Consider the following 15744-nt stretch of genomic DNA (forward strand, 5'->3'; position numbering starts at 1 on the left):
GTGAGAGGTATGCAAGTGACCAGAGACCTCTCTTTCCACATACAGTTGGCTACCTACATAGTACAGACCCTATGCTTGGCTCTTGTATTTCCAACTGGATACTCTACTGGTGCTTATGGTGGGCAAAGTTTTTAACTGTTGAATTTGCTACCTTATATTTATTTGTTATTATGTCTCTGGCTTGGTGTCTGATCCAAACAAGGTGGCTCCAGGCAGAATGGGACATAGATTGTACAGTAACTCTCTGCTGAATGGGGAGTCATGCAGCACCCATCAGCAGGAAATGCTGACCGTGTTGGCCCATCTGAACGTATGCTCTCTCATGGTGCTGAGGTGCAGTATTGGGACAAGTTCATAGTTACTATTCGTACTGGAGTTCCTATGTCATCTTCTTAGCACTTGCCAAGCAGGAATTTATGTATTCAAAGCCAGGTGTTAAGAGAAGAAGGCACCCTGATGTTTGCTGTTAAAGAACCGTATTTCTGGGTCTTCCTCAGCTGCAAGGGTATTAAACTCAGGCCTGTTGTCAGTAGAGAACTTGGTCCCAGGTTATAGAAGGATCTGGGCCTTCTTCTGTTCTGTTATCCCTTCTGTTATCTCTTCTATCTCTTCCCTTGTATTATCCCCTCACAGCACTGAGTGGTCCAGATTCTCTGGTATGTATGTTGAAAGGGGGGGATTCTTAACTGTAAAAGTTAACAGCAAGAGCCATCATGAGGAGGGTAACTCATGGCTTTGATCTTCCATTCAGATTCAGTGAAACATGAGTTGGTCTTTGGCTCTTTCCAATGAGTATTGTGTGTTTTCTGGTGCACAGGAGCAGCAGAGAAGAGCTCGAAGCATGGAGCTGAAGACCGAACGCAGAATTTCATCATGGCAATGAAGGATCGCATGAAAATCCGGGAGCGGAACAAGCCAGAGATCTTTGACTTGATTAGAGATGTGTTCTGTGAGAGCAAATTGACACATGCTCAGCAGATGAAGACAGTGAAGCAGAGCGTGCTTGATGGCACCTCAAAATGGTCAGCAAAGATCACTATCACAGGTGAGTGATGGATGCATATGGGTTCTCTTGGCCTCACTTGGGAGCCAAAAGTAAGAGGGAGCTGGTGTGAAGCTAGAGAAAACAGAAGAGGCTTCTCTCACCTGTGTCTATTTCTGCTCCATGTACGGTATCAGGTGGAGGTACTCCTAACACATGCACTGTAGTGCACTGTGAGCTGCAGATCATCAGAAAAGCTCTCATAAGTGATATTCCTATTCCTCTGGTCCTTCTGAGCTGCTGTGTCATGTGTTTGCACATTGTCTTGTTGCGTGGTGGTGGTAACTCTTGTTTTTTCCTTCCAGTGGTGTGTGCTCAGGGTCTGCAGGCTAAAGACAAGACTGGGTCCAGCGATCCGTATGTAACCGTTCAAGTGGGTAAAACAAAGAAGAGGACAAAAACGATTTTTGGGAATCTGAACCCTGTATGGGAAGAGAAGTTTTACTTGTAAGTGCTCTTACAATGACTCTCAGCCCCATTCTGTGTGTCCGTATAATCTGTGTCTTCTCTGTCAGTGTGTGTTCCTTTATTATCTGTAATGTACGATGGTTTTTATTTCACTGTGTGTGTGCAACTGGAGGGCTGATGTCTCTAACAATGTACATAGTGCACACCTGTCTGTCTCATCTGTCTTCTGTATTTATAAATCATTTGCTCTGTGAACAGTTTTATATTGATGTTTTTAGAGAAAGCTAAAGAGAAAGGAAAATCTTTAACTCAGTGACTTTTGTGTCTGCTAAATAGACATACTTTCAAAATACTTTGAAATATAAAGGAGTAATGTTTGTAAAAAAGACTAAGCAAACTTCCTGTGACTTACTGCTGTGATCTGCTGTTCCTGTTTGAGGTTAAAGATAGTTGTCTGATTACTTGGCTGTGGCACTACCAGTCTCCCTTTTCAGCTCCAGAAAATCAATGTAGCAGTAAATCAAGGGATTATCTGCTTTCAAGATGAGCAATGCATCCCTGTCTGAATTGAAAGCAAAGGCCGTAGGCGCAATTCTGTATGTATCAACTACTCTTGGAACACTGAAGAATGTATTATTCTATCCTGCTTTTATTGAATAAGTAAACAATGCCCTCAATTTATCATTGAACATGTTATAAAGCAAAGTGGAGACATGAAATCCAGCAAGCATTTTCTAAAGATTCTGGGTGATCTCATTTAACCTCAAAGATCTTTATTTCCTTGAACATGTGAGCTCTTCCCTTGTATCTTCTCTCTTTTCCCTTTTTTTAATTCCTAAACTGCTTGGGGGAGCTGTCTGTACAAACTGAAATTTGTTTGTGTTATAAAATGGGCTTATATCAGCCCAGTTTTGTATTTACAATGTACAGTAAAAACAAAATTATTTTTAAAGTAGTTTTGAACTGTTCATTAACGTCAGAAATTGGTGCTGTTTTGAGGGAGTAACCCCTTGACTTTATTCTTAGTTTAATCCAAGGTAACATTACTGCTTGGTAAGTAGTAAGTATGCTTAGGTACCATTTGGATAACTCCAGTCACAATAGCAGTAAGTCTAAGTGGGAGCCTTAAGGACCTTGATTTGCCGTGCCAAGTAGTTACCATGGTATTTGCAGTGTGTTCCCTTCTAATTTTAGGAGCTTCAACAAATACTGTGTTTAAAGATAGATAGCACAATGTGATAAATGTCACAGTTTTAACGGTGCCACTGTTTAGATCTTACTGCCATGTCTGTGATTCAGCAGATAATATGCTGTTGGGCATTAAGAGTTGATGCGAGTTGATGCTGCTTTCTTTCATGCCTGTGTCTAGGTTGTTGTTCTAATTGCCTTGGAATAGCAGGAGGTGACGAAGGAAATGAGCACGGTGTCCAGATTGATGGCAGGATTGGTTCCGTTCAGTACTGGAGTCAATGTGTTGTTTTGTTACTTGGTGTCAAAGCTCACCTTATGCTGGATGAGGAGAGTCAGTTAGACGTGTATTCAGCACCTATCTTTTACACGCCCATCTTCCTTTTTTACATTTATGGCTCTTTTTTCAGCCTACAACTCCTAAAATTTCTGAATTTTTCTACCCCATAATTAGATGGAAATCGCATATGCAGGCCCCAAAATACCCATTACATACTAAGCTTTTTTTAGAGGTTGTCAGGACAATCAAGAGATTGTAAAATTTAAAGGGGTGTGTGTGTGTTTGATTCTTAGAATGAAGTTAATTTGTTATAGTGAGAGAAATGTGTGCTGGTAGTTATTGAAAGCCTGCCTTGTGGTAGACATGTGAAAAGCCTGGTGTTCAAAATGCTTAAGTATTTCAATGAGTGGAAGAGATATGTGGGTAGATAGAGGTCAGGTCAGTAACTAATGTGTGTGTTAGAAATTGCTGTTCCTTTTCTGTTTGGCTTGGTGGAGAGACTTGTTTGTAGCTGGTGCTCATTAGATGCCCAGTGTCTTTTATACGATCACGATTTCAGTGTCTTTTAAAAGGTTGGATATAGAGCCAGAAATCTGTGTGCATCAGTCATGATAATTATAGCATTATTGTTGTAATCCATGGCATGAATTGAGGCAGACTGTGCACAGCTGAGTGGTAAATTCCTTCTACAGGCTCAGTAAAGTTTATTAAAAGCAGCTTAAATAAGGTTTAAAAATTCTGAGGCTGCAGTAGCCTATTTCAAATAGTTTCTCTGTATTTATTTACAGTGATGGATGGAAAAGTGTATTAACTTAAATACTTTTCCTTAAATATGACTGTGTTCCTTTTCTATGTATTTTCAGAAAAAAATATTTGGTAGGCTTGACCCAATTCGAAAGTCCACATTTAGATCCATATTTTAAAAAAGGCAAGGTTGAAAACACTTCGGGTTTCCATTATAGATGCTATTTAGGTCATTACTAGCCTGTGTAACTGTAGGCATCTGCTGACTAATGACTGGTTCTTGGAGCTTATTCATGTTGTCTGGGCAAGTGGTTTGCAGGTCCTGTTTCTTTGTGAAAATGATCTTTGTATACTTACATTTTCAGCTTTTGGAAGTATATCATTAGAAATATTTGTATCTTTCATTGGAGCTTGAAGACTTAGGAAAACATAAAGGGGTGGTCTTTCTGCTTAGTTCTGATCTTTCAGATCAAAGTTTTGCAGGCTTGCTGCAGAGACTGCATCGAGTGGGATGCTTGGTAGGATGAGGATTAACGAGGGGCTCCAGGCACTGGTGGAAGAGATGTTCTATCAGTATGCACTAAGGAAGCCCTGCTTCCCTTGGCTTTACATGCCGATCCCTTTCCTTCATCATTCCTATCGTTATGATGAGCAGGCTTATGGGTGGCCTCCTTCACTTGCCATGTGCACCTCTCCTCTGTGCCCTCAAGTCTCTTCTCTAGCCTGTAACTCTGGTGGGACAGAAGACAGCACGTGTCCTGCCTGCAGTTGGTTCCGAGTTGACTACATTGGTTGGTACATAAGAATCAGGTGGCTGCAGGCTTTCCAGGGATGGCAGCTGGTATGGGATTCTCCTCACACAAAACTTGTTGGAACATTGAAGCTTTCATAACAAATCTACAGAACTTCATTTCCTTAGGAAACAGCCCAGTAATACTAGATGCAAGGTATTATTTTTTTTCACTGTTCAGTGTGGTTGGAATGGGACATTCCCTCTTTAGACATGTTTTAGACTCAGAAATTACAGGCTTCCTAGAATCCTTTGTGAAGGCTGAAGCTGAGCATCCATTGGGTTACAATAGGAGACAGTATTTAGGGAGAATAAACTCGACCGCAGGACAGTTTCCATTTTAAAGGAAGAGTTCTTTTAAATAGCTTGTTTGGAGGCTGATAGTCTGTACCTTTTATTCAGGAAGTGCCCAGTCTTTAATGACTGTGAACAGTAGAAGGTCCTGGATTCAAACAGGACACTGCTGTTTTTCTTGGCCTAGGTGCCGAATGACTCGTTTGTTTTACAGTAATATCTCTTTGAAGTTGTATGGTCTGAGTGCAGCTGTGTCTGAAGCTTTGAATGGTGGGTGTGAAATCACTGCCTGGAACAGATTACATCGTCACTGAACAGTTTGCAACGAGCATGTTTATTCTCTCTGACTAAGAAGAGTAACTGAGTTAAAATACATGTGGTGCCTCCTGCTAGCAGATAATCAATTTTACTAGGACATGCAGAGCCCCACATGATACACATTCCTGTTAATCCTTTGGGAATGGTGCTATTGCACAGCTAACCAGTGGGTTGTCACTCACAAGCTTCAGTTCCTCGGGTTTTCTTTCAGCTGTTGTCACGCTTGGCATCTTTCGGTTTTCTCTGTGGTTATATATGTCTGTTCTAGAGCTGTATTTTATACTACCCCTTCTGGGACCACTGTGTTTATAAATGTCACTGTCTCTCTCCTCTACTTCCCTTCACTGCATGGCAGGAGCCATTCAGTTTGTCTTTCTTGCTTGCTTCTCCAGGTACTGCGGGTTCTGAAACTGGCACTGGTAAAATCCCAATTGTGTTTCTCTGCTCAGCTACCGATGTCAAACCTAAATTTGCACGCAGAGTTGATGCCTTGTGGCAAGCACCTGTTAGGAAGCTGAGTTAATGTAGCTAAGGATGTAACGCTCAGAATCACTTTATCTGCTCTTTGTAGTTAGGAGAGCCGCACCATTAATTTGTCAGCTGGTGTTGTAGCATTGGGTTACAGCAAAATGATTGTACTTGTTCCCCTAAGAAAAGAGCTTCATGCTACTTAGAACAGAAAACTCGTTTCTTTGTTCTTAGACAGCAACACCTGGATCTCAGGGCATATGTCTAAGCTACTAAGGATTTTAGCTTTGTTCTCTTACCACTTTGATTTTGCCTTTGGTGTTCTCCCTACTGTCCTTTTTTCTCACTAATAGAAGAGTCTTGGTATTGTTTAAAAATTAACCTGTCCTGAGGAGTTTCCTGCCTTCCGCTCCCATTGAAGTTGGCCACAACAGAGCTGCCAGTTGGACCCTTCAATCTGAACCACATCCAAATCCTCCTGCTTTTTCAGCCAGGCCATTTCCCATAGGGAACTTTTTTCCTGCTCCTTCTGTGTATGTTGTTATAACTCTTTACTAAGCTTTCTCAAAGTGGTTCCTACAACTGTAGCTTTTTCTCATTTTTCAGAAAATAACTTTTTTTTTTTTTAAGCTTTTTTACTCAGAAGCAAAAGTTTCCTTCTAAAATGATCCAAGGCCCTGAAGCCTTGCTAATCTGTTCTCTCCTGTGCCTTTTCCCACCTCCTGCAATCTCACCCATTATTTCTGCAAGCAGCCCTGCTCTTTCTTTCTCTACCATTGCATGAAACGTCCCTTGCACTGGACTGTGAACTTTACAGGCCCTTCTGGAGAGCTGCATCTGCTGTGGTGCGGAAGGGAAACTTCTTACAGAATATGGCCATATATATATTCAGTAGACTTTTCACACCATAAATATTTGTTGTTGCATCAAAACACAGCAAAACTACTTAATTTTGGGCTTGACTGACATGCTTTCAAATCTGCAAAATATTGTTGCTTCCTCTGGTCCCTAACTTCCATTGTTTATTCTTGTTACATCTTCTTACTGCTTTTTGTCCTTATTAGCCTGTCTGCTGTACAAGGCAGGGGCTGTCTTCCACTTTGGGAGCTGCCAAACACAGTGGACTCCTGGCTGCATAAGGGGCCTCTGGTCTCTGCTGCTCTTCAGGCAGAAAATAGAAGAAAACAACATAATTTAAGGAAACATCTTTATATAAAATGGCCACATAGAGTGATAGGGATTAGGTATTAGGAAGTTCTTCCCTGTGAGGCTGCTGAGGCACTGGCACAGGTTGCCCAGAGAAGCTGTGGCTGCCCCATCCCTGGCAGTGTTCAAGGCCAGGTTGGACACAGGGGCTTGGAGCAACCTGCTCTAGTGGAAGATGTCCCTGCCCATGGCAGGGGTTGGAACTGGATGAGCTTTAAGGCCCCTTCCAACTTAATCAGTCTGTGACTCTGTGTAGACATTCCACCTCTCTAGTCTGAACAATGCATTTTAGAAGTGCACAGTCTAGGTCTCTGCACAGCATTAATGGAATGAAGCCGAGGGTCTGGGGAGTCCTGCAGGGTCAGCGTGTTACTAACATATGTGTTGAGATGAAAAATCGATTGCGAAGAGATGTCCATGTGGATAGCATACAAATGGACTTTAAACCTTCCAATTATTTACCAGACTGTCTTCATGAGTGTAGGTTCACAAACGTGAACTAATGGAGACAGAAGATTACAGGTTTTCAATTTGGCACTCTCCATGCTTTAAACTTGTGATCTTTACTGCACGTAAAGATTGTTTTGTGAACTGATGGGCACATGGTTTTATAGTATACCTTTACAAAGGTTCTGCTGTTAGAGATACTAACTTTGACACAGTCTAACAAGGCTTATGACTTTGGCTTTAGTGTTCCTGTGAAGGTTAAGTGACAATGCTGCAAAGTTGTTCGTACAAACAGCAAATTATTAGCAGATTCAGCACAAATGTCTTTTTATTTACAGATGGGGAGAGGTCTCGGAAGTAAGAATTGCTTTCTACAATTCTTTTGGTGGAAGTTGGAGCTAGATTAGAAGGGTAAACTTGCTAACTTCATTGTGGGAGGCACTATAGTGTAAATTCAGCAGTTGCTTGTTCTGTTTAGCCACCAATATACCAATTAGCATGTGTGTGGGTATGCTGCTGTGTGAGCAGACCAGAATTAACTACAGCTTCGTGTGCTCGCGTGCTTCCCCTCAGCCCAGCTGATAACTGGGCATGGGAGGAGGCCAGAGTATTGACAGTGCAGGGGACGTGTGTGGGGAACTGGTGGTTTGGGGTTGGATGAGGCCATAGGGGAGCGTGGCAGAAGAGGTGGAGGTAGAGAGTAGCATAGAGAGAAAGTCAGCAGAACGAGGCTCAGGTACTTCCGCTGCTCTGGGAACCACTGGCTTCAGGCAGAAAAACTTCATGAAAAAGAAAAAAACAACTCCACAATTTATTTGATTTTAAGTTTTCTTGAATATTTGATATGCTTCTTCTTGAAGTTGTCATTCTATTTGGTAGCTTGAAGTGTAGAAGTAAGCTCCTTATAAAAATGGCACCAATACAGACATCAGGACAATATGGACATAAAAGAGACAATTTCTGAGCCGTGTACAAAGGGAACCTGGTTTCCAGTCTCTTGCACTCTGAAATAGGCCTGAAAGCATTTGGTATTTTCTTCTTTACAATGGGGTCACAGAGTGATTCTTCTCTTTGCATCCTCTTGGGAAAGCTGTGGGAGCTCGGCCGTGGGAGACGGGACAGAAGTATGTGTGCACACAGTGACATCGAGCTTCACAGGATTGTAGAAAGAAGTGGGGCAGGCATCTTTAGAAATGTTCCAGCTCCTGTATAAATGAAGAGGAAAGTTTCTAGCAGCAGGGCTTGTTAGCCACAGTCTGTCAGTATCGTGATGCTGCTACAGATTGGAGGCTAGTTCCCATTAGCTAGCCTGTAATCAGTCATCAAGCCCAAGTCCTCTAGTATTGATGGTTCTGTTTTGGGGTGCTCTCTGGAAGGAGATCTGGTGTTGACATAACTGTTTGCTTCACCAAAAGGTTTATGTTTCCTACAGATGTAGATGGTGATATTTTATGGGTAAGCAACCAGCACAAGGCTTTCAGCTGCTGTGAGCCAGTGATAAGACTCACTGTCTGGCATGGGAGCAGCACAAGGAATATGAATTGAGCAGTGTCTTTAAAAAACATAAGGAAAGGTGTGGTAAAATATAAGCTTCCATTGCTCAGTAGATGCTACTGGAAAGTTTCCTGTAGGACTCAACAGTGAGTTATGCTATTCTAGCCAAGTGAAGGGTGGTAGCCAGCACTCCATGAGCCTGGTATCATGCACATGGAACTGGCTAAGGTAGATTTAGGTCTAAACAGTGAATGTTTTCCTAAAAGAAAGAGACATTTCAATCCACGGTGGCAAAGAAACAAGATCAGAGAAGTCCTGACAAAGAACATGTGTGCCAGAGGTGAGGTCTGAAGAAACCGGGTGATTTGTAAATGGCATGTGTGCCATTCTGTGTTCTTAGGCACCCATGACCTTCTGAACACTGAACCTCTGAGGTACTGACATGATGTATGTTAGTGCACCGTGTCAGGAACAGAGGTTTTCAACACATGCTTATGCTGTGTTGCTGGTAGATCTGGCACTGGGCTCAGATAAATTAGGGAACTGCAAAGAGCAGCAGCCCAAGTGTTCACTGCTTGTAAACACTTTCTGCATGGTTTTGTTAAAGGAAGATACCCTTGAAGTAGAAGAGGAGGAAGGGGAGAATAAAGGCAAGAGAGAACTATTGAACCTTCATTCTTCTGATCTCTAAATAGAGCTTTGATTGTACAGCAAAGGCAGGGAGCAGCGGTGCTTTCTGCCTGTGATTGGAGTTGCATGCAATTGCCTCTAACTTTCTTTGATTAATTCGCAGCTATTCTTCTCTACTGGAAAAATCAATAGTAGCTGCATGGATGTCTGTTAAGCAGCCCTGAATTACAATAATGGCAGTAGGAGCCCAAATAATTTCTAGTTAGAGATCATGCAAATACCAGTCGCTGCCACATCTTACTGACCAGACTTAGCAAATCTCTTCTGACCCATTTCTTCCTTCTCCCTGTTGCTTAGCAACAGATGCAGCATGTTAATGTTAAAAAGGCTGGAAAACAGGCCTTCAGCACAAGTTGCCTCTTTTCATAGGTTTTATTTCCTTGAGGACAGACATTTGTAGAGGCTGTGAGCATTCAGATTGCTTTATTTTATTCATGTTCTGTAAGTGGGCAGAATTCTTACAATAAGCTTCTTCTGCCCACTTCTGACATGTGGGAGCCTGTTTGGATCTACAGAAGGTATCTAACACCTAAAAAGAGGGGGAAAGCTGCAAAATCTGCCTGTGCGTTAAGCTGATTCAGCAAGCAGTAAACTGCTTTTTTTGAAATGGAAGTGTCCTTACTGATCTGCCCAGAGATCAGACCAGTCTGAGCTGTGAATAGTAGGCAGAATCAATTCCAGTAATTAAATACCAACTGTAACTACTGTATCCCACCCTTTCCTCCCAGGCACAGCCAATGTTTATATAATTTGATCATAATGTATTGTACACTACTGCTTGTGACTGTCTTAAAGCAAGAAAGCTAACTCCACGTGAGCTATTCATCTTCTATTAGAAAACAGCATGAAGGGTGTTTGTCACAGGCCTTGGCCGTACTATCGTAGATACTGCACATCCATAAACACAAGTAGCCTTTAAAACCTACAGCTGAACAGAAGATCATTGATGGGGAGAGCTATCAGAAACCAGTGAGATGCTCATCATCATTTTTGGGGTGTGTATGCTGAGTTTACCATCCTAGCTATCACTAGGCTTTTGTGGGCTTCACGGCAAAAGTAACAACAATGAAGAGAATTCCCAAGTACAGGGAACTGCTGCTGAGAGTGAGGATGAGCAAGAGAATCACATATGCTTAGCAAGTCTGAAGTTGGTGGTTGTAGTCAGGGCAGGGTGCTTCTTCAGCCTGCATCTGAAGTACAGTGTCTGTGTCACTGGAGCATTTACAGCACACCTAAATGTTGTGTAGTTCCTGTCAGACGTTCCAGGCATGGTTTTCGTTTCGTTTATGCATCCCTCTGCTGTTGGACAAGTGAGTCAAGTAGAATGTGATGCATGTAGCATAAAAACATTAGCTGCATTATGTGCTGTTCAGTGTGATGTTTGTTTTGTTTGCAGTGAGTGCCATAATTCTTCTGACCGAATCAAGGTGCGAGTCTGGGATGAAGATGATGACATCAAATCTCGTGTCAAGCAGAGACTGAAGCGCGAGTCAGATGATTTCCTGGGGCAGACAATCATTGAAGTCCGTACTCTTAGTGGAGAAATGGATGTGTGGTACAACCTTGGTGAGCAGGGCTTTGGGGATGAAAACCCATCATGTGTTAGTTTGGGAATGCTTGAGAGCACTTGGGTGCCTATGGACAATTTGCAGGAAAGGAAGAAAAGTTCACGTGATACCAAGGGGCATATGATGGTGTTGCAGAGCGGCTCCAAGGCTTTAGTCCCAGTTAAAGTGAGGAGTGTAACATGTCAGAAGGGTGATGATTTTTCCCTGTCAGGCATAGAAGAGTACAGTGGGTAAAATGCTTAGAGCAGGACTGTATTCCATTTGTGTTGGAGATACATTTCCTGTCCTGTGCCTTTTTATGTGCCAACACAAGCATTTTAACAGTCTGTAAGACCTGAAGGTGGATTGCACTGGATTGGGAAGTTGTTGAGACCTTTCCCAGTGACCAAAATAGAACACTGTAGAAAGTACTGGCAAGTAACCAGATGGTGCTGAATTGACAGATATAGTAATAATCTTAGGAGGTCCCAAATCTTCAGAGGCACATCTAGCAGTTCCCAGCAGCTAAGGACTGTGGTGAAATCAGGAATAAATTCCACGTCAGCCTCGTTCTTGGGAAAGGGAACTGTCCTTGGTGGTTCTAGTTCAGCTGACTGAATCCAAGACCATATAGCACATTTGCTGGTAGAAAGGCTCTCTTACATCTAGAACTGTACATGGTTCTAGCTAGATGTGGCATATTGAGGGTGTAACACTGCATTTGTTTTGCTGATGTCTACTTAATAGCCAATGTTAGAAGAAGTCAGAAAGTTTTCTCCATGGTGACTGATCACAAGCTCAGCCTGAGCTTCCAGCAGTTTTTTTTCCAGTGTTGTCACCCCAAGATGGCTCTGCTCTGATCAGGAGCAATGCATGTAATTGATGGTGATTTTTTCTTCTAGAAAAGCGAACAGATAAGTCTGCAGTGTCTGGGGCTATTCGCCTACAAATCAGCGTGGAGATCAAAGGCGAGGAGAAGGTGGCTCCATATCATATTCAGTACACTTGCCTTCATGAGGTAAGAAGTGGGTTCAGCTCAGTCATCACCATGTTCATTCTGTCTCTTGAAGAAGCAATGTTCTGACCTTTCCTTCCTTGAAATGTTTCTCCTTGCACTAGATGAGCTTTGCTTTTCCCTGCTATGCAGGCCTACTACGCTGAATCATCAGACCTGCATTTGTCAGGGAGGCAGAGACGTCTTTAGGCTGTTTCCCCCGCACCAGGGGCTGGCTGGCTCACTCTGCTCTACTGTCACAGCTGTGCTGTATCCAGAGATATGGCACTGGTCCACATGTTTAATGTGGAGAAACCTCTGAATTTTCTTGAGTGATGTTTTCAGCATGTACTGTACCTATCTGTCACTTTATGCGTAAATCCTGGTCTGGGGAGGGCTTTGGCACTTGCTGTTGAGTTATGTGGGTGTTGGTGCTTCTGTGCTGCTGCTCTGGTGTGTGTTGGGGAACAGAAAATAAGCTATGGTTACTGATGAGTGACCTGTCTCAGGTGGACTGAGCTGGGCAGGCAGTACTGCACAAGGTGGGTAAACTCCAAAGATGACTTGTGAGAAGGACTAAAGGGAAAACCCTGTCTCAGGCTGACCCATGACATGATAAAGTCTCCCTGTCAAAGAGAAGGCAGGTAGCAGGATCAGTCTCTTAAGAGCCTGAATAAGGTAGAGTAGTCAGAGCCCCTTTCACCTGACATAAAGAGTATCATGAGATCCAGTGAGGTTTAAGCAAGTTCATATTAGAAAAGAAGGACAGATGTATCATAGAGAGGAATGTTCAGCTGCAGAACAACATATTTATCCAGATGTTGGGCTAGATGAGCCCTGTTGTGTCCTCTGGCCTTACCAGGGAACAGACAGATAGGAAGCTTAGAAAAACATCGGGAGGCTTCTTTTAGTTGGCTATGTTGTGCCCTTCAATAAATATTTATTGTTTTTCAATTCAGTGATGGCTTCTGCTTGGTAAGCCATTTCATTTTTTTCCCTCTGAACATACATGATCCCTTTCTTCCTTTTTTTGTGAATAGGTCTCCTTTAAGTATCACCTTCTTTCATTTGTGTATCGTAATATGGAGATCATTTACAGCTAGAATAATTTAATCAGGAAAAACAGTAGAGTAAAGCAGAATCCTCTAGCTCCTAATAAAATTGTTGGACTTTTGTATTCCTTACTACAGGGAGCCAGCTGTCTGAGAGGCTGATGAATCTCTAAGTGACGTGCATGCTCTGCACAGCAGTGATAGCTGAAAGCCTTTGCAGTGTTAGATAAAATAAAGGGTTATGTTGAAGAATAATGCAAGTGTCTAGTCGGTAGGGGTGATCTTAAGGATGTCCTTCTAAAAAAAAATAGAATTTGTTTGAACTGTTTTGCTGTGTAATAATAGTTACAAAGCCTATATTGAACTGTTACTTCAGCTAGTTTAAATAGCTCATCCATGTTAAGGCATTTCATTCTGAGGACAGAAGTGTGTAGGTTTCAGGAAACTAGTCTGTGGTTTCACTGCATTGAAGCACCTCCTCTGCATCGTTCACATGCATCGTTCATGCATTTTCACATGCACCTCCTCTGCATCGTTCACAATGTCTGATGGGTAAAATCGTAGGTACACATGCAAAAAATTCATCTGGGAGAACTCAAGAAAAAAATAAATACATAAGGGGTAGGGGAGGGAAGAAAGAGGTGGGAGAGCAAAGAAATTTGCATGACTGACTTCTTCTGAGCAGTTCCAAACTTCATGAAACTTGAAGGCTTCATCAGCCTCACATATACTTTCAATCCTGTTTGTGTTTCAGAACCTCTTTCACCATCTCACAGACGTGCAAGGGAACGGGGTGGTGAAGATCCCTGATGCCAAAGGAGATGATGCCTGGAAGGTGTATTTTGATGAGACAGCTCAAGAGATAGTGGATGAATTCGCAATGCGTTACGGCATTGAATCTATATACCAGGCCATGACGTAAGATGCATTTCATGTGTCGTTAGGGCGAGTAATGGGTGTAACTGTTTAATGTGACTGTTAATATTTATAAGATGAAATGTGTTGGTAATGGAAGGCTTGTCAGTGACAGCTGCTTTTTATAGGGCTTACTGTCCAAGGGGAAAGACTGCCCGTTTCTGAATCACTGCTTTCCTCAAAGCCTAGAAATTAATGTCTGACAAAGTGCTGGAATTAAGCATCTGTCTGAACAGTTTGTATGCACATCTTTAAAACTAATTCTAAGGGATTGCACCAATTTTGGTTGTGAGCCATTTATGGTTTAAGACTCAAATCTCCATTTGGGCACTCTGTTAAAAAGATACTGCCCAGGGATCCCACTGAAGATTTCTAATGATGTGAGAAGGGATGAGGTTTTGAGAAAGTCTTTGTCCAACATGTCTGTTGTGGCAATTGATAAAGTCCTTTGAAGTCACTAATTTCCCAGATGCTGTTGAAGGCGTTTATAGGAAGTTTGTATAATGGAGCTACTGATTTGTCCTCTTTGGAGCTAGGCTAATGCAGTTCCTGATCTTCAAAGAGCATTTTCCTTCTCACTATATTTTTACTTGGATTTGGGATTAGCCATTTTTCCTCTTAAAGACTAGCAGTGCTATGCTTTGCTTTTTTGTTATTTCACATACAAATGTGAAAGTTTTTATGTTAGATGCTGAAGCTCTCGGGATCTGAGTCCTTGGGTGAAGTGTAATCTATAATTATGTCACTTGCAAACACCTTTTCTGCCTATTGATTTAAGCCAAAGTGGAAAAGAAATGGAAGGTGGGTCCAGAGGTCTAGTCCTTGCTTATAGCAGGGCTAAATTGGAAGTTGCACCAGACTGTTCAGGGCCTCTTTCAGATTGTTGAAAATTCCCAAGGGTGGACTTTCACCACCTCTTTGGGCTCCACATGTCTGTATTACTCTGGGGAAGAAATCCGTGGTTGAAATCCAAATTGGAAAACCCTGTTTTGAATTTCCTGTGCTGTAACTGCTTCATATTGCTGCTTATCTTTTAGTCTTCCCTCTGAAAGGATTTTGTCCTGGCTCAGTATTCTCACTAACCCTCTCCTCTCTGCTAAGTAGTCAAGACATTGAGTAGAGTCCCACTCCTCACCCACTCTCCAAGCTAAATAAAGCCATTGTATATGTCTTATCTTTACTTATCAAGTGTCTAATGACCAGTTGGTACACAGTTACCAATAGCAAGCACGTTAAGATTCGGGCATCAGTATCATATTTGTCTGAAATACTGATTTGTGAATTCCTGAGAAATTCTCTCACTGGAGCTTTTTTTTGGTTATAATCATCTGTATGTTAACTAGAACAGAAGCTAATGTCTGTGATGATTCCAGTGGATGGAACCCCTCAGAGGTCTGAAGCACCTCTTCTATCAGGAAAGGCTGAGAGAGCTGGGAGAAAAGAAGGCTCTGGGAAGACCTTAGAGCAGTCTTTCAACGCTTAAATGGGGCTTAGAAGACATATGGGGACAACTTTTGAACATCTGTAGTGATAGATGAAGGGGTAACAGTTTTAAACTAAACTACTCAGTGATTCTGTGAGCCCTATAGGGAGAAAGCTACATTTAGAAAGTAGTTCCTAGATTTACTTTGGGAGCTCAGTGAGGATTCCTGCTTAAAAATGCCGACTCTTCTATCTGTTGGGATGAACTTTGCTTGCCATGTCCCATAATATCAGACCTCTTAAACTCTGATTTCCCCCCTGCTTATGTTGAACAGATTTTCTTTGATTGTTTAATCATTTCACAAGCCCAGCCGCTTCTGGCATAATTTTGGTATTTCCTGCAGGAAGGTTCCATGCATTTTAATGAGAACAGTTAAATGGGAAA

The 15744-nt window shown here is 42.2% G+C and overlaps 1 protein-coding gene across 3 annotated transcripts in view; it reads left to right on the top strand.

The window, feature by feature from the left end:
• UNC13B (unc-13 homolog B) overlaps window positions 1–15744 on the top strand; it is a 199285-nt gene that overhangs the window by 140496 nt on the left and 43045 nt on the right. For all 3 annotated transcript variants that reach the window (XM_061376549.1, XM_061376546.1, XM_061376548.1), the window contains 5 exons: window positions 818–1045; window positions 1348–1489; window positions 10766–10935; window positions 11819–11934; window positions 13717–13880. In XM_061376549.1, coding sequence (XP_061232533.1) covers window positions 818–1045; window positions 1348–1489; window positions 10766–10935; window positions 11819–11934; window positions 13717–13880 — 820 coding nt within the window. The remainder of the gene's footprint in view (window positions 1–817; window positions 1046–1347; window positions 1490–10765; window positions 10936–11818; window positions 11935–13716; window positions 13881–15744) is intronic.

Source organism: Neopsephotus bourkii, unplaced genomic scaffold (assembly GCF_033783945.1).
Source record: "Neopsephotus bourkii isolate Nb327-2 ecotype Australia unplaced genomic scaffold, CSIRO-AGI_Nbou_v1 NB_1721, whole genome shotgun sequence".
NCBI classification, from domain to species: domain Eukaryota; kingdom Metazoa; phylum Chordata; class Aves; order Psittaciformes; family Psittacidae; genus Neopsephotus; species Neopsephotus bourkii.